Source organism: Tyto alba, unplaced genomic scaffold (genome assembly GCF_018691265.1).
Source record: "Tyto alba isolate M040663 unplaced genomic scaffold, T.alba_DEE_v4.0 Super-Scaffold_14, whole genome shotgun sequence".
NCBI classification, from domain to species: Eukaryota; Metazoa; Chordata; class Aves; order Strigiformes; family Tytonidae; genus Tyto; species Tyto alba.
The window spans coordinates 51,186,193-51,203,276 of NW_024881276.1; the positions used below are offsets into that span (position 1 = coordinate 51,186,193).

The 17,084-nt window shown below is 42.2% G+C and overlaps 2 protein-coding genes across 3 annotated transcripts; both read right to left on the minus strand.

Annotated features, from left to right (window-relative positions):
• Positions 1-2,429: 2,429 nt before the first annotated feature.
• LOC104367506 (PEST proteolytic signal containing nuclear protein) lies at positions 2,430-11,854 on the minus strand. 2 transcript variants are annotated; one of them, XM_042788752.1, is made up of 5 exons: positions 11,774-11,854; positions 8,016-8,236; positions 5,991-6,065; positions 5,422-5,477; positions 2,430-4,466 (listed from the first exon to the last, which is right to left on the minus strand). In XM_042788752.1, the coding sequence occupies exons 1-5, from the start codon at positions 11,826-11,828 to the stop codon at positions 4,337-4,339; spliced, it is 537 nt and encodes a 178-aa protein (XP_042644686.1). In that variant the 5' UTR covers positions 11,829-11,854; the 3' UTR covers positions 2,430-4,336. The 2 variants fall into 2 exon arrangements, with proteins under 2 accessions (XP_042644686.1, XP_042644687.1); XM_042788753.1 differs by lacking the exon at positions 11,774-11,854 and adding an exon at positions 8,260-8,804 and having other exon boundaries at positions 8,016-8,184.
• Positions 11,855-12,763: 909 nt separating this feature from the next.
• On the minus strand, positions 12,764-17,051 carry TRMT10C (tRNA methyltransferase 10C, mitochondrial RNase P subunit). Its single transcript, XM_042788711.1, has 3 exons — positions 16,970-17,051; positions 15,641-15,730; positions 12,764-14,800 (listed from the first exon to the last, which is right to left on the minus strand). The coding sequence occupies exons 2-3, from the start codon at positions 15,659-15,661 to the stop codon at positions 13,526-13,528; spliced, it is 1,296 nt and encodes a 431-aa protein (XP_042644645.1). The 5' UTR covers positions 15,662-15,730; positions 16,970-17,051; the 3' UTR covers positions 12,764-13,525.
• Positions 17,052-17,084: the final 33 nt, after the last annotated feature.

A 17,084-nucleotide genomic window follows, 5' to 3' on the forward strand; every position in this document is an offset into this window, starting at 1 on the left:
TTAAATTAATAAGCTTGTACTGTAAGGAAAACAAAGGCTCGTGACATGAGGTTTCAGTGGAGCTCTTGCTGCAGAACCACAGACGCTTTATCTGTGCATCGGTCTCATCAGGAAATCCAAGAACCAAATTTAAGAACTAAGTCACAAGATCAGCAAAGCTTTTTAAGACCTCACTATACGCGACTGAATGAAAAAGTACCCGCCCTGCCTGCTAGCGGTGACAGTCCCGGCCGCTCACACCCGCCCCACCTCGCCTGACGGGCAGCTGGGCACACAGGTACCGGTCCCCCAGAAAGCGTGCGCTCTAGTTTTAAACGTTTGCTTTGGTAACTAAATCTCGCTTGGACTCACACCACTCCAGACTTTTAAATGGAGGTTCATAAACAGAAATTTATACAGAGTTCGACAGTTCATGTTTCCTGCTTTTAATTCTAGAGCTAGCTATGCATCTGCCCTGAGGCAACGGCTCCAGATCACAAAACACGAGCAGCTTTCCTAAGTAAGCTCTACATCATTTTTAAGATGCCAATATATCAAAATGAGAAGACAGTTGGAGATCACTTCATTAATAGAAGAAATAAGGAAGACGTTAATAGGATAGAGTAAAAAATCAAATTGTTGCTTGTCCAATTTCTACGGTGTTCTACTGCCTCTTGGCAGAGGAACTTGACAAATTATGGTGATTTTAGAATGCAACTGTCTCTTCTGTAGCTTAAGGGCAGAACTACTCAGCATTCCTCAATTTGTAATTTTATAATGAATTAAAAAAAGACTCCACCTCTTGTTGCAGAACACTTTCTAAGGCTACTAGATAAAATGCCTTCTTGAGATTTAGTTGCTTCTCCAAACATTTATCTTCTTACCTTACAGCAGCCTATAAAGAATTCCAGTTACACCTGTGATTGCCAAGGGCTTAAAACCTCTTCAGGAAGCAGAAGCCGACATTTCCTCAAAAGCTGACTTTTCCTCCTCTCACAGAAAGCTCTGGCAAAGCCACCCCCAGCACGCAGAGCTCAGCACCATCGGTGGGTTCTGGCGAGGAGCCCAGCGGGCCCGACGGCAGCTGGGCCTGCTGCCGGCACAGGGTGGTTGCCCGAACACTGTACCCGGGTCATCCACGACACGGGAGTGAGCCCGCGAAGGGAAACCAGCGCGCAACGGTTCACCTCACAGGCAGGCTGGCAGGGAACTTCTTTCTGCTGATAAAATACAGGTTCTGAGAATACGGACAGCGAGTGCACCGGGTAACGTAACCGCCCTTTGAAAGGACTAAAATGAGGTGTGTAAGGGGCGACAGCCGGGATCGCCTCAAACACGGCCACCAGGAATTGACTGCACTGTTTCCTCGTTTTATGTTGTTTCGGGGATTTTTTTTTTTTTTTTAAATATTATTATTTGAATATAGTTAGCATTAGACGTTTGGACCCATTCACAGCCCAGCAGGTTCAGAAGCAGCCTAGCTGCAGGGTAGCACAGAGGTTACTGGGCAATTACTTTTATCTTCACCTAATGTACTCAATGTTTTGCAAGCTGCTCAGGTGCTAAGTAAAGCTTTACTGCAAAGCAAGGGTAAGCCTCCCGAGATAAGGCTGCACAAGTTACACGGACAGACATTTCAACCACTGATGGGTATACATACCTTGCTATGCTAAGCAGCTGAAGGTCTCAGCATACCGCCTGGAAGCACTTAAGCTAGCTGACTCAGGTAGTCTACCCTGAGTTTTAGGATTCCTGAATATTCTTCAAAAAAGAACCAAAAAAAAAAAAAAAAATAAAATCACACCTTCCCCCACCCCAAGTCTGTCTTCCAGCAAAGACCATGACTATTGTAACAAAAGCGTAGAACTTCAAGTGAAGGTCTAGCCAACATTTGCCACGACGATACTTTTCAGATCAGATCTTTTCCTGCAAGCGTCAGACATTAAGCTCCCCTGCAGCTACAAGGCCAAGCTTGTCAGGCGATCAGTCCCCAGTGGATTCAGGCCATCCTGATCCATTTTCTTCCACGAAGCACTGAGGAGCAGAACCCGCCCAGCGAGGGAGGCAGGATCTCTGCTCACCTTCAGATGAGACCCAGGCACTGCTGCAGCCTCGCACCCAGGTCTAGGATTACACCTACTGACCACGGGAGTTAGAGAAATCTAACTTTTGCTCTCTCACTTGCATGGAAGGCATCTCCTAGTGTGACTGCTGCTCTGCCTAGCAATTTCTTACAGGATTTTACCAGGAAATTCTGTTGAAATTAATGTCTATTTCAGTCAAATATGTGGAAACCATAGTTGGTGGCAGGTTAACTAAAAAAGAATAGGTCTCAAGACTCCTCCTCTTGTTCTTAGCCAAAGTTCCCTTTTGCTTTTTCCTAATACAAGTGACCGAGACAGTATCAAGTAACTACTAAGGAACAAGATAAAATAGTTATTCACTGTGAATTACCACTATCTTTAAGGGATTTATTTCAACAAACATAACCACACGTGATAAAAATAAGTGAAAAGTAAATGCTTCATTTTGCCTTGCCTAGTTCCAGTAATGCCCAAATCAGTTTTGGCAGTCCTGAAAATCAGTTCTGAAAGTGTGTTTTGTTTTGAATAAACCAAAGATTCCTGCTATGGAAAAAAATAAGGTATACGTTTTTATGTTACGTTTATAACAAGTCTTTTAAAGAAAATAGTTACAGGTATTCAACTGCATCAGACTTCAAAAGAAGAAAGATTACACATACAATACAAAAATACAAAAAAATACTTTTTAGAACTTACAAACTCAAAAGTCTAAGTGGTCAGAGCTTTCCTAAAATAATAAAGAAAAAAACAAACCCAAAACACTTCAAGATGCACTTTCCTTTCTGCACTTGCAAGTTCAACTTTAAGATGAAGAAAGGTTTTAGAGGCAGGATGAAAGCAATTAACATTGAATTCTACAACCAGTTCCAGGCTAAAAGTAATTTAGTGGTTGACACTATCAGGTATTTGAGTTGAAAAAGAACCCTATGCTTGTTCGGGGGGCTGTGGGGGGTCATGTTGCTGTTGAAAACTTTCAGTTTAACCAGTTCTGCTAGCCAAATATTTTTCAAATATGCAATCTAAATTAGACTGAAATTTAAGCAGTTGTTACTAGGTTTGAAATCCTACAGCACTGTTCTGCAGTATGAAAGCCAGGAAATTAAACTGACCACACAGTTTAATTAGTCCATCAATGACATTAACTGTTGAAAATTACTGCAAGAGGCAGACAGGTAGGGAAGCATCGAGTTGTACTTCTGAAGTTGACACTTGTTAGAAGCATTAGGACTGCAAATACAGTATTCTTCTTTAGCCTGATAGTGTCCACTGAGGTCACAGGCAGCAAGGCGTTTTGTTTTAAATGGCAAGACAGGGAAAGTGCATCTTAGATTTTTTCATACTTAAGCAGTGAGTTATCAATTTTTGGTGTGGCTTTTATTCCTTCTAGGCATAGTAAAGAAAAATATTTCAACCAAATGTGAAGCTTAATGTACATTAGCTTGTCTTTTTTGGTGGTGGCTTTTGTGTACTGCAAGGAAATGCTGACAAGCACTACTCAAGGCTAATGATGTAAGAGGAGCACACTGAAAATACTGATTTACCTTTGCAGTGAATATTCTTTACAGACTGTATCTAATATACAGACAAGGCCCATTTCCTTAGGATGAAACAGGCCACAGAAGGTTACACATCCTACATGAAGTTTTGAACAAAATTAGAGCTAAGTTACCAGAGCCACTCAGAGCAACATAATTCCTAGCTTGCAGAGACTTAACAAAAGGTGACTGCAGGGAGAAAAAAAAAAAAAAATCCAGATTTTTATTATTTCCTGCATAAATTTATATTCAAATTAATAGTCCAGTAACACTTCTAGCACAAGACAATGCTCACTCTCTTTAGCAGTATTCCTAGGAGTCAGCTGTTTCTCCTGTTATGAAGAGGGAGCCAGAAGTGAGAATGCGAGAGCATTCAGTGTTAACCTGATTAAAGAGACAGTAACCTTTTTCATCCACCTTAATTAATCACTGACCAAAAAAAAAAAAAAAAAAAATTAAAATAAAAAAAAAAATCTTAAAAAGGTACCACTCCAATTTCTTTATTATCTGTAACCTTTTGAAACTAATCACATGGAACTACAAAATTAGCAAATGCCTTGAAATCTGTATACAAAACATAAATTACCTCTAATTTCAAACTCAGTTATTAGTGTACCACTCAAAATCTTAAAAAAGTGGCTCCAAAGATAGTCTTATACCATTCTTAAAAAAGGAAACTGTTCCTTTAATGTTACACCCTCCCCTCCCCCCAAACACCCAACTCTCAATCCACATCATTTAGTTATTTTCTTGGTCATGGACATTTCCAAGATGAGATTTTATATTTCGTTCCCATAGCTTCTGGTTGTCAGAAAAACCATGCTTTCCTTTATTGAAGGAATTTGGTCCTGCTGAGGTTGGTGTATCCCTGTGAAAAGTAAAACAAGATCAGTTGAGAAAGTCAGCTCAACGATAGTAGTTTGTGCAACATGACACTGAAAACACCAATTTCAAGTCCAACCTGCCGCCAGAAACTACCACACGTTTCCTTCTGTTACATCAGGAATCCTCACTATTAGTGTAATTTGGCCACAGAACTGATCTCTCTGTAGCACATCAAGACAAAGCAATGAGATGGGGCAGCAGAGGAGGTGGGGGTGGCAGTAACTACTGCCAGCCGAGAAGAATTTGTAGCAATGGCTACAAAATTGGGTATCCAAATTTGCTACTGCAGAAAAAACAAAACAAAACAAAACACTAAAAAATAGGGAACCTCCAGGGGACTGACTTTAAAAGCACTTTATCATGATAAACATCTTTAAAATATATATGCTCAAAATTCACCCCTAAGTGAAACCTCCTCTGAAACTGGCCCTATTGGCCCTATACTGTCTCAAATTTCTGGCGAGCAGAAGAATTATATGTATTTGTTTCAAAAGCAAACAAGTGATTCTTTGACTCTCTGAAAGAGATGATTCTCATCTTCCCCTTGCATGGGAGTTTAAAAATCTGACCAAACTGCCCTATTTCAGGGCAATTTATAAAATGGAGAATTAGACAGATACAAAGTTTAACAGCAAGCAGGAACTCCCACCTATTGCCTTTCGAAGAAGAAAAATCGCTTCTATTTAATACAGACTCAATTTCTTCCTTATAAAGAAGGTAAATAAGATTTAAAGTGCAAATATAAATGTATTACTTCTAGCCTACAGCTGAAACATTTGAAAATATCTGTATTAAAATTTTCTAATTTCTGGAGAAAAACTTTTTGAACCTATTCTATCTTCCTGTATTTCTAAACCATCTGCAAGATGTGACCTGTGCAGGAGGAGGTATTCTCATACACTCACCCTTCTCCAAACCACAGTTAAAAGCTGACCTACCTTCCAATGTTCTTCATGCGCATCTTGGCTTCTGGAGGCATTTCTTCAGGTTCACTCTACAGAGAGAAAGGAGGTTAGAGTGTGGCTGGGCACTATCTCTTCAACATTTCAAATGCCTGACAGATAAAGTATGGACTACAACAGCCCTACAGGAAAGCGAAATGACATAGGAGAAAACAGAGGTATAACTACAAGGTTATAGAAAGAAATACAAAGCCCTTTGTTCACCTCTGTGTAAGAAGGAGCAGTAACACGACAATAAAATATTTAGCAAACCAGAGGAAGCACAATTCTTCACCTCCCCTTTATCAAGCCCAGAGAAAGCAACCATTAATTCAAATTACATTGTGCATTTCATTTTCAGGGAAAAGTTATCAGCACTTTAATGATTTCTTGAACCAACACAGAGCTACAAAGTTATACATTCTAAAACAAACACAAGGGATGTTTCTAGGTTGAAAATCCCTGACATCTATGCGAAGAACTTTAGATGACCTGCTCTCTTTGTCTAACTGTAACACCACACCAAGGGTACTTTAAGTTGTGCTGACCACTGGCTTACTACTCACATCTTCATCTTCATTGAAAGCTGCTGCTACAGAAAGAGTTTTTGGAGCAAGAGTTGGAACAGGCTCTTTAGGCTTCTGAAAAAGACCAAATGCACACATAAAGTCAGTCCAGTAATTCAAAAAAGCGACCCTTGGTATTTTAAATATTTTGCTAAAATGAAGTCAAACATCTTCATTGAAATGGGCAATGAGGGGGAAAAGTGGGTTTTTTTGAATCAAGTAGATAAAGGTTTCTCTCTAATGAAAAGGAAAATGGCTGCTCAATTTGTGTGACATACACTCTGAAAAGCAAGCCAAGCCCTCTCATATTACAAGTCCCCACAAGTCTTAAACTGCAGGGGTATGCAGCCACTGGTGCATGACATGAACGATTAAATCAGAACCTGAATAAATTGTAGTATTCAAAATTTTATTATGTCACTGTTTATATTATTCTTTTGGAGTATTCTTATTCATCAATGCCAGGAAGATGAATATGTTTACTTTCTTGCCTTTCAACAACTTAGCATCTTTCTGGCTTAAAACAATTCCATACTTTTAAACTAGCACCAGTGTGCATCTCACAGACTGATTAATACATGGATCCTTTAAAGAGTATTATTTTCATTTCCAATAAATACCTTCATCTATTTGAAGCGTAAGAAGCTATCAAACTCACAACTGTTACACATAATACAGCAGAGATATAGAAAGTAACTTTGAGACCACTAAGAAAGCACTGGGTCATCAGTAACTGTTTGCTTCTACAGTACTACCTATTATCTAAATCAATCATATACAGTTCTTCCACCATTTTGACTTTATTGGTGATTATTTCATACACACTCATAGTTTCGAAGCTGATACTGCAGCAGAGTCCTTATGCAACTGTCTACAGCTATTCCTCACCAACAGTGTATAACGTAGAAATATTGTGCCACTTCTTAAAGCATCAGCTCCACAGGAATGGGTAACATACTATGGGAATAAACTGACTAAAAAGAAACAAGTTTCAGCATCATCCAATGCGGTACACTGACAGTCACCTACTGAATTCAGTGAGCCAAAAATTTTGTGCCAAATTTATTGTCACTGGATGTATCTTTCTACATGAGAAATCAGAACTTGCTCAACAGCTCAGAGAAGGCAGCTTTGTCAATTTTTCCAAAGTCTGAGCTGACCTGATTGCATTTATACCCTAGAATGCTGCCAGCCCACATCTCCCTCCCATCTCAAAATAACAGAGCACTCTCTTCATCTTTTGTAGATCTGTAAAATGCTGGCATTGCAGGTGCAAGCCTTTCATGATTACAGTTTGAATTTAATCCAGACAAGCAATCCACCACAGCGGTACGTGGGAAGTGTAAGTTAACTGTATTAAATAGAGATGCAGCATCTGGCTTGTCCTTGCCCAAGCTAGTAGAAGACTAACTTTGGTAGTGAAGAGAAGCATCAGATTCACATCTGAACAAGCACAAGGATACCTTGTACTGTACAGTAAAGGGGATCAGAATTCTTAGAAACCTACGTAACGAAGCCCCAACTTTTGCATATAGTATAAATGAATCACACTGACCTTGCAAAGAACAGGCAAAGTCATGCAAAATAAACTATTCTTCCCCATGCTAAAATAAGATATTTGGAGTGAAAGATGACCTATTAAGCTATCTAGGAGAGTACTTGCTTTCTTGTAGCTTTAAGCATCCTATGCAATGAAGCTCCCAGCACTCATTTCAAAGTAGTCCAAACAGCTTAACAAGTCTGTTCGTTTCCCCCAGGAAATCATTCCAGTCTTATCAAATCTCATCACAAAATTATTCTGTATGTTCAAAGATCTACAGTTCATTTCAATCAAGTCTTATGCTACCTGGGACACCTGACCTGATATTAATCACCATGAAGTACTTACACATGCACTATTAGCTGGCCCTGCAATGCTTTTTTGAATTTTATCCAAGTTACCCTCACGTAATCCAAGGGTTTCCCTCTGCAAGGAAGCCTCCCCAAAGTACTTTCCCTAAAATTAAAAGCCCTCGGACAACTTACATTTGCTCCTAGTTTGATGGATATTGCAGATGCCTTCTTTGCTGTCTGACTGCCTATGGAAAATCCAAACTTGGACATTTTGGCAGGAGCAGGCTTTGTGGTGAAGTCTTCAGCTTCTTCATTAGCTGCCCGTTTCTCTGCGCTGCGACTCGAACTTTCTCCTCCATTACTGGAAGAAACAGTCTTAGTTTTCACAGGTTTTTCTGCCTCTTCTTCAGGTCCTGGTGAAGTCGAAACAACTTACCAAGATGAGCTATTTTTACTGAGCAGACTGATGGGAGCAGCAACCTCAAAAAGCATTATACTTTGAGTGCAATACGTAAGGTGTTTTTAGTGACAGCAGTTTCCACCAATGTACATTTAGTGGACAGCAAAACACAAAGAGGAGAAGAAACTGCAAGCACTCCACTACTTGTAAGGAACTTCTTGTGTATGAGCCAGGAAAACAATCTTGAAGCACCATCTCTTTACTTAGTATGGAAGTCAAAGTTCATGTAGTAAATTAAATGTAGATGACTAAATCTTTTTAGAGTTTAAGTTGCCACAGATAAACTTTCATAATTGGAATCCCAATTCCAAATCTAGAGTAGATAATCTAAGTTACAATTAATTCTACTAAATTTCTACAAAAACATGTCCATGCCAGTCTCTAGGCTTGTCTGGCACAACTCTAAAATCATGGAAGTGACTACAGTGAGGCCGGCTGTCTCAATCATGTTTCAAGTCACTGCTTGTCCGCATCTCATCTGTAATAAATCTGCCAAGCTCTGCTTGAGGAAGGAATCAGCACTAGAAAAACATATATATAGATTTTACCTTTTCTGGTTTTATATAAAGTCATGGAAAACATAGCAGCTGAACAACGATCCACAGAGAAAAAGCACTCAAATCACATTTTCATTCCTATACACTCAGCTTCTCCAGCTACACCAAAAGACAAAGGTGTCCTTGGAAAACTCACATTGAACATAGTAAATGCCTCAGCAAAAATGCATTTCTCTGCTGCTGCTATAAGCAAATCACTGCAGCAGCAGAGAAAAAAAAAAAAAAAAAACAAAAACAAACAAAACACTAAAACACATGCACTGGTGAATGGACAGGGAAGTGCTCATACTATCAGTCTAAGGAAAACTGGAGCTAGCACTGGTTCCTCATTGTATCAAGTGGAGAACAGGACCCTCCATGCACAGCATATCCACTAATCAGGGAAGAAAGCTCTCTGCAATGCTTTCAAACAGCAAAAAGCTACTAAGTAAGATAGAGCAATGGGAGAGAAGCTAGTCTGAACCAGGGGCCAACAAGACTGCATCTCAGAAAAAAAGAAGCAAACATCAGGAGAAAAAACAAGCAGGGACACCATTTTTATATGTATATATATTATTTTTTTCTGCTATTTTCCAAATGTTAAGCAGCAGAATATACCGTTTCTACCCCACTCTCTTCTGGGTATCAAGAAAATAAGTAATTGGAACAAAAATGGATTTGCTATTCACCTTTGGAAACATGGCAGATCACAAAAAAAAAAAAAATTAAGAACTGTAATCAATTTCACTCTATTAAAAAAATTGTACTAATCTGCACCACAAAAAAATTGACCCAGAACATATAGATACAAAAGTGAAAAACAACAGAGGAAAGAGAAACAAGCAAAATTTACACAAGTGACCTTGGGTACCAGCTGCTGTCTTAGCACAGCTTCCCAAACAGCAGTCTTCAAGGCTATGAGGAACTCTTCACAGCTAGTCCATGACAATACATTAAACAGAATATTCAATTACAATTCCAGTCCAGGTACACTGAAGACTGTAAAGTGATTTAAGGCTAGGTAGAAGATTCATTTGCCTTAAAAATATTGGAACCATGAGCCTAAAAGTCTTATTTTTCACAAAATACAAAATCCACAGCAGCCCAAATCTCAGGGCACATCAGTCCAGTCCAGTTTCCCAAGCTAATGCTAGCTTGAAGCTCATTATACTACAGCTTACTCCTTTGGTTGAAAATTCTAGAATATTGCTAAGCACAAGAGGAAGCCTAACAAAATCTACCAATATCTGTTTTCTCACCAAAACATTAAATAGTTTCTCTCTCAAAATTAGCTCCCACCACCACTGCATTCTGAATGTTATTTTGAGTAGGCTCCACCTAGGATAAACTGCAGACAGAAATATTCTTACTTGCTGAAGGAGCAACAAAGGGTGTAGGACAACTGGGGTAGGTGGGGAAGGAGCCATTGTGCTGTTCTATTTCTGCAGGCAACAGTTAGAAATGCAGACATATATTATCCATTAAACAGGTCTCTCCCATATATATTTTTTCAAGACACTAAGGCTTCTTTATTATTTCCTAGAGGTGTTGAAGACGTCACATTTCACCTACAGAAAGCACCAGTACGATTCTGAAAATGAGTCTGATCAGTGCTCTTTTCATGGATCACAGTAATAAAAAGCATTCTACTTCACAGATTAGTTTTTCTCATGAGTACCAACAAGCTATGTAAGTGGACAACTTCCACTATCTGGGTGGTTTAAGTGACAAGACTAACAATGCTAGTTGCACAGCCTTTCAGGATCTCTTGTCCCTAAGAGTGCAACCATTGGTGGTGGTGGTGGGAACAAACCAATCACAATTAAGTTAACTTTAAGGTAAATCCCACTGATCTTTGTAAAAACTAAAGGCTCTAAACTGCTTTCAGAAATCATCAGGGATGGACTATGCTTCCTTAGGGCCAAAGTACCATAACTGATTAAAATGATGTTAAAATGATGTTCCAGTATACCAGGCACTATGGATAATGGACATCCTGATGTTGTCCAGTTACCGTATTACTAATGGAAAAACAAAACAAACAGAAGAGCACACACAACCCCCCCCCCAAAAAAAAAAAAAAAAACAAACCAAAGAAAAAAACCCCCAACAACAGAGAACCAAGGATCAAGGAACTACCTAAAATCATGTACTACTGTTCATATTTTAGTGATTATCAGAAACAACACTCACTGTTGAGGCCATCCTAACTGGCTCACAAGCTTAATTTAATCTTTCCATAGATCAGAGAAATGCCCTGTTCCTACAGATATCCTTAATAAAAACCAGGAAAGAGAAGCTTTATCTTTGCAAAGACGTTGTCTTCTCAATTTTAAGTCAGGGGAAGAAAGCAGAAATTTATGATTAAAATCTTTAGGAGAATTGATATTAAGTAATACAGAATTTGACAGGAATATCTAGTCATAATATAAATTCTATGAAACCAAACAAAAAAGTTGCCGATTGCTACGAAGCAAAAAACCCAGGATGCTTAAAACGGCAAACAAGGAATAATCTCTGTACCCGTTTTTGAAAGGTAACACAGTTCTTAAAAGCTAATCTTTAAGGGGCCATCTTCACCCCTGCCAGCAGCAACGGTCAAATTTCTCTCAAGACACAGCAGAAGCTTTCCGCATATTTTTTTTTTTTAACAGAGAGAAATAACGCATTTACGTGGACGAGGAGAAGCTGTTCGATTGTTCTTTTTTAAAAAAAAAAAGAGCTCCTGTAAGGCCGAAGCTAACCCTCAGGCGTGAGGGCAGCGGGCCCAGCCCCGGGCCGCCCCCTCTCCCCGCAGGGCCGGACACGGCCCAGCCCGGCCCAGGCCCGCCCGGCCCCGGGCGACACCTTCGGACCCCCCCCAGCCCCAATCCCCACTCCCAGCCCTGGTGACCCGTCCCCGGCGGATCCCTGCCCACCCCGCAGCTACGCGGCGAGAGGCGCTACATGTTCACCTCCTCCGGGCTGCGGCTGCTTCGCCTTCTCTCCCTCAGCTCGGCCGTCCGCCATTTTCCCCCGCCTCCACCTCCCGCGCCGCGCATGCGCACCTCCCCCCCCCGCCCCCCGGCCTTCCCCCGACCATCGAGTAAGCGCGGGTGGGAGGCCAGAGCGGCCAGGGAAGCCCCGCCTTCTGCGGCGCAGCGGGTATGATGTAACGGAAGCTTTGCCAGCCAGAGCTGGCGGGGAGGGCGGGAAAGCTCTCAGCCGCACGTCGGGTGTGAGGGGGACGAGTGACGCGACGCGACGCGGCGCTGCGATACCGCTTCCCTCCCGCAGGGCGGGCGGTTCAGTGTCACACACCCCGCCCCCGCTGTCATATTTAGGACCCTGACGTCACTGCCGTGCAGGTAAACCCCACTCACGCAACGCTGGCAGCTGCCGTGCTCCCTTGGCGTTTAACAATTACCTTCCCTGCTTCACCCAACGTGAGCCCAAGAGAGCAGCGACTACTTTTTTTTTTTTTTTCCCTCTCCTTCCCAACGCACAACCCAGTTCACAGATGAGAAGATGGCTGCTTTTAACGGGCAGACGGTGAACAACGGGAGGCAGGCCCCGGGGGCAAGTGTGAGGAAGAAGAGGGGCTGCCCATCCTCGCCCTCGCACCCCGGGGCACAGGAAGGCACCCCGGCCCTCGGCACCCCAACCCCCGGGGGCGAAGCGAAGCCTACTCTTTGAAATTACACCCCTCTAATCCCCCACTCCCAGTTTTTGAATTTTCAGGACAAACCCCACCATCCGCCCTCACTGACTCGAAGCGCCGGGGCAGGCAACTAGGCACCGTCAAAAAAGTTGGGGCGCCTGCGAAGAAACCCCTCCTCATCCTACGGACAGCGGGAGGAACTGTATGTAACAACACGCCCGTGGGCAGCTCGGCAGCCTGAGCACAGGGTTTCACAGAGAGGCCAGTCAACACACTGTCAGCTGTGAGAAACACCAAACAGCGCTCTGCTCCTCTGGGTACTTACTCTTAGGACTGTTTATCATCTCAAAAGTTCCAGCACTTTGGGAAATCCACATTATGTGGACTGAAAACACAGGCACTCAGGGATAAAAAGTTTTATACAACAGTGCACAGGGTATTTTTTTTGGCAGGGTCAAGAAGTTTGGCTTATTCCTCCCAAATAGGGTCTTGGTATCATTCCGGATAGAACATCAAGAAACAAACTGCGCAACTCCCCAAACCCATGCTAGGTTTAACTCTTTTAGTTCAGCTATGGAAGTCAGTTCATCAACACATCAAAAGAGGATTCAGGAAGTAACAGAGAAAGGTCTCTTATTTCGTCTTCGCTAACCTTTCAGACTGTGGATGGTGTCCACCCATTGCAAACCCAAAGTACTGAGGTATTCTCCAAAGAACTGAGTGCAAGAACCTTGCACTCAGTTACAGTCACCTTTCTCCCATCATGGTTCAACTGAACAGACAGATATTCATTGTACAGAGTAATTTTTTAGAACAGATTATCTCCTTTCTCTTACATCATTTCAGTAATGTGTGAATGACTTCAAACAGCTAGAATACTACCGTAATTAAAAAAAACCCAACAAACCAACACTAACAACAGTCCTTTCAAACTTAACCAACAAAGGCAGGTTTAGAGATTAAAAAGCTGACTATAGCTGCAGAAGTCATGAGCAACTAGAGCATTCAAGGGCACAGTTTGCCCCTAGAAAAAAAAAAAAAAAAATTATTTCTTGTCCCCATCACTCTACTTTTGCCTTAGCTTCTTGGAGTAGTTTTTCATAAATTGCTTTTGCAATTCTTCCTGTCTCTTCCCAATTTTAATTGTGTTGATTATGTTTAAGGTTTTTTTCAGTTCATGTACAGGCTTGCTTACAAAGCCATGGAATTTCCTTTTTGGAACAAATTCCAGAGCCTTCCTCCAGTCTCCAGTATCTTTCAAGGTTAATAAAATATGCATCATCTGATCCAGTGTGAGATTTTTGGCACCAGTATTCCAAAGCAAGTACTTCTCCAACGGAAGGGCAGCAGTCTCCAGCCCCAATCGCTTTGCCCGTGCTAAAGAGACTCCTGTTTTTATGCTCTTGTCAACCATTGACCCCACAATATAGATTTTATCATGATCAAATGTTTTCATTACTTTGGGAGAATCAGCAGTCAGATAGACAAGCTTATCCTTTGGAAAGAGTTCTGTGTAGCACTGGTCTGTCACAGTGACAAGCAATTTGCTCCATGCCTCTCGGTAATGCTTGATAAATTCCTTATGATAGAGGCTGTCATCTTTGAAGTTGCAGAAGTGGATGTGGAACGGATCCACAGATCTTCGATTGCAGGCTTCACTGAACACTAACTGTCTCACTGTATTTGTGGTTTCTCGGAAGGACATATCTTTTTCGTAAGACATGTCAAACACTAGAGGTTGGCCAAAGATCATAGACTGAGCAACCCTCCAACTGTATGCTCTATCCATACCGCTCGTCCACAAACAAATGAACGAGTTCTTTTTGGTCTCATCAGCTTTTCTATCGTGCTCTTTTGCTTCTAGCCTCCTTTCCCTTTTCTCATCCATCTTTCTCTTGTCATTTTTCCTGTACAGTTCTTTGAGATGCAAAAATTTCAAATACTTCTTCTGGGCTGACTTGGAAGGACATTCCACAAAGGTTTTGAGCTGTTCTTCACTGATATTTTCTGGAACCGATCTGCCAGCTAGTCTCCACATGTCTATAATCTCACGTGCAGCAGCCAAAGTGGAAAGCTCCTTATGCTCAGAGACCGTCTCACTGACTTCTTCTTGAAACCCAGACTTCATTACTTTCTTCCACGCATCTAAATCTAGTTTTCCTTCGGGACTGCATGAATTGTCCTGCTTCAGGCCAAGTGATAAACTCAGAGTTCTGCTGAGTGGAAACAAATCCTTTTTCATCCCATGTTGTGCAGCAAATGGAATGACGGAACTTCTTACAATTTTTTTCAGAAGCATATTAGCAGACTGCATGCTTAGACGTGTGCTGTGTTCACTTATCTGCAAAACACCAAGAAGAGGGGAAAAAACTTCTCATAAATCATTAAGAAAACGTACACAGATTTTCATCCTTAGTAACACTGACAGACAATAACTTCTTGGAGAATACCAGAAATTCCTATTTCCACTATTACTTTTCTACTGTTTTCTAAAGAAAAACAGTGTACGGGGCACTGCTGTGAATAGATGTGGTGAGCTCTGCTGCTTAAAACAGCTATACTTACTGCAATTCAAGATGTGGTCAAATGTTCAATTATCTGTACCATATGACAAATAAGAACCTCTGCAACCAAAGTGAAATGCTGCATGAACACTGTAAATGTTTTTATACACATCTGGAGATGCCTACCTAATCTATAATGGGAAAATGGACAAGACACTTCATCTCGGAATATTTTTCTGCAACGACTCTTTACCACAGAAGATCACATTTTTGCTTTTACTATTAGATGTTGGAAAAGCTCTATTTGCAAACTTCAGTACTGAAGTTTTTCCCCTTCTGTGCATTTCCATGTTGCAGGTCACTGGAACTACTGAAACTACCACTGTTATAGTTTTGCTGAGCCAACACTACTGCCACTGACGGCACTCTTATGTCCTGGGAGCCCCTTGTTCCTGGCTCCCTTGGCAGTACAGCTGCTCACACGGCTGTACTACAAGCCAAATCAGAGACCTGATCTTCAGGACAGCTAACCAGGAGGCAGACAAAGGAAAAACAGGTAGTTATCATCCCAGCCAAATGAGTTTCCAGGCCTGATTCACCAATGCCTCCTAGAAAGATGAGCTGGAAGAATAAACAACGAGTATAGAAAACTGTCTTTTCTCTTTTTCCCAAATTACCTGTGAAGTTGATGTTGGCATATAAACTTAAGGACATGACACGCACATTCCCATTACTTTGATAGACATTTGTATTTAAATGTAAAATGCCTGCAGAAAGAAAACCACCAAAGAATGTTTAATATTTTCCTTGTCCCATGCAAACTTACTTAAGTAAAATCAGTGAAGTTTCAATGTTTGAGAAAACATGATTTGGCCAAAACATAAAAAGTAGCTCCAGATTTTGAAAGCAAAATTCATAATCTCCCTAGTAGCTCACCACCTGAAAATAATTTGATATACAGAAGAAGTTAATTCTAATTTTTGGGCTATGTATAGACCTGCCCCGATAAAGAGCCACAGAAAGAGCTGTGTATTATTAAGAAACATTATAGAAACTGGCATGCATTCTACAATACTGTAATTGGTCAAATTGCTGGCTGACCTTTCATTTTCTACTGTTTTTAAGAAAAAATGAGCAAAAAAAATCCCAAGCGTGAAGTTAAAAGAAAATTCGTGTTACAACAGACGTGTTGATAATTTTACATTAAGCGTTAAACATACTAGCAAAAGTAATAACCAAAAAAAGTATGTTGTCCAGCTTGGGATCAAGGGATCCATTTCTCAGTTAACTTACATTAATGAAGCTAAGTCAGTAGTTGAAGGGAAGATTGACACAATCTGAATACTCGATGACAGCTTTTGATAAAAGCCAAGTTACCTTTCAGTGTGTCCACCGACTGAAAGTCACTACTGCAATAATTACTCTAAATCTCTTTGAATAGCCTAAACGTGTAGGACTGGAAGTATTTTTTCGATACTTTTTTTTTTCAGCATGACTTCCCTGTAACTAATCCCCGGAACAGAAAGGTCCTTCACCGATACTTCAGAGACTGAATAACCCGCTTTTCTTCCCCGGCACGGATGCCCACACGCGGCTGTGGGCAGGCCCGAGCCCTGCACACCCGCGGGCCGAAACCCCACGTGGGGAGGGCGCCAGGGCAGGGTACCACGCGGCGCCCACGGAGAGCGCGGCCCTACGCGCTCCCCCACCGCTTTGAAACCAGCCCCGCGACCGAACCGAAGCGCGACGAGCCAGGCAGCACCTCCCGGCACCGCGCTGCGCCCCACAGGCCCGCCCGGGGACCCCGCTACGGCAGGGAGGGAGAGGGCGCTCCCAGCGTCACCGGGAGCCGCCGCGGGGGGCGAGGAGCGGAGCACGGCGGGGCCCCTCAGCAGCCCCGGGCCCGGGGGGAGCGTGGTGGTGGTGGGGGTGGTGGGGGGGTGTTTCTCGCCCCGTTAACCCCCGGCGGCGGGACAAGCCACCCCATTCAGCGCCTGCGCCCGCACCTGCCCGAGCTCCGGCCGCGCTCCAGCCCGCCTGGCCTCCGCCTCGCCTCGCCTCGCCTCGTCCCGGCCGGGCGGGGACGCCTTTGGGTGGCGGCCACTACTAATGACGGCCCGG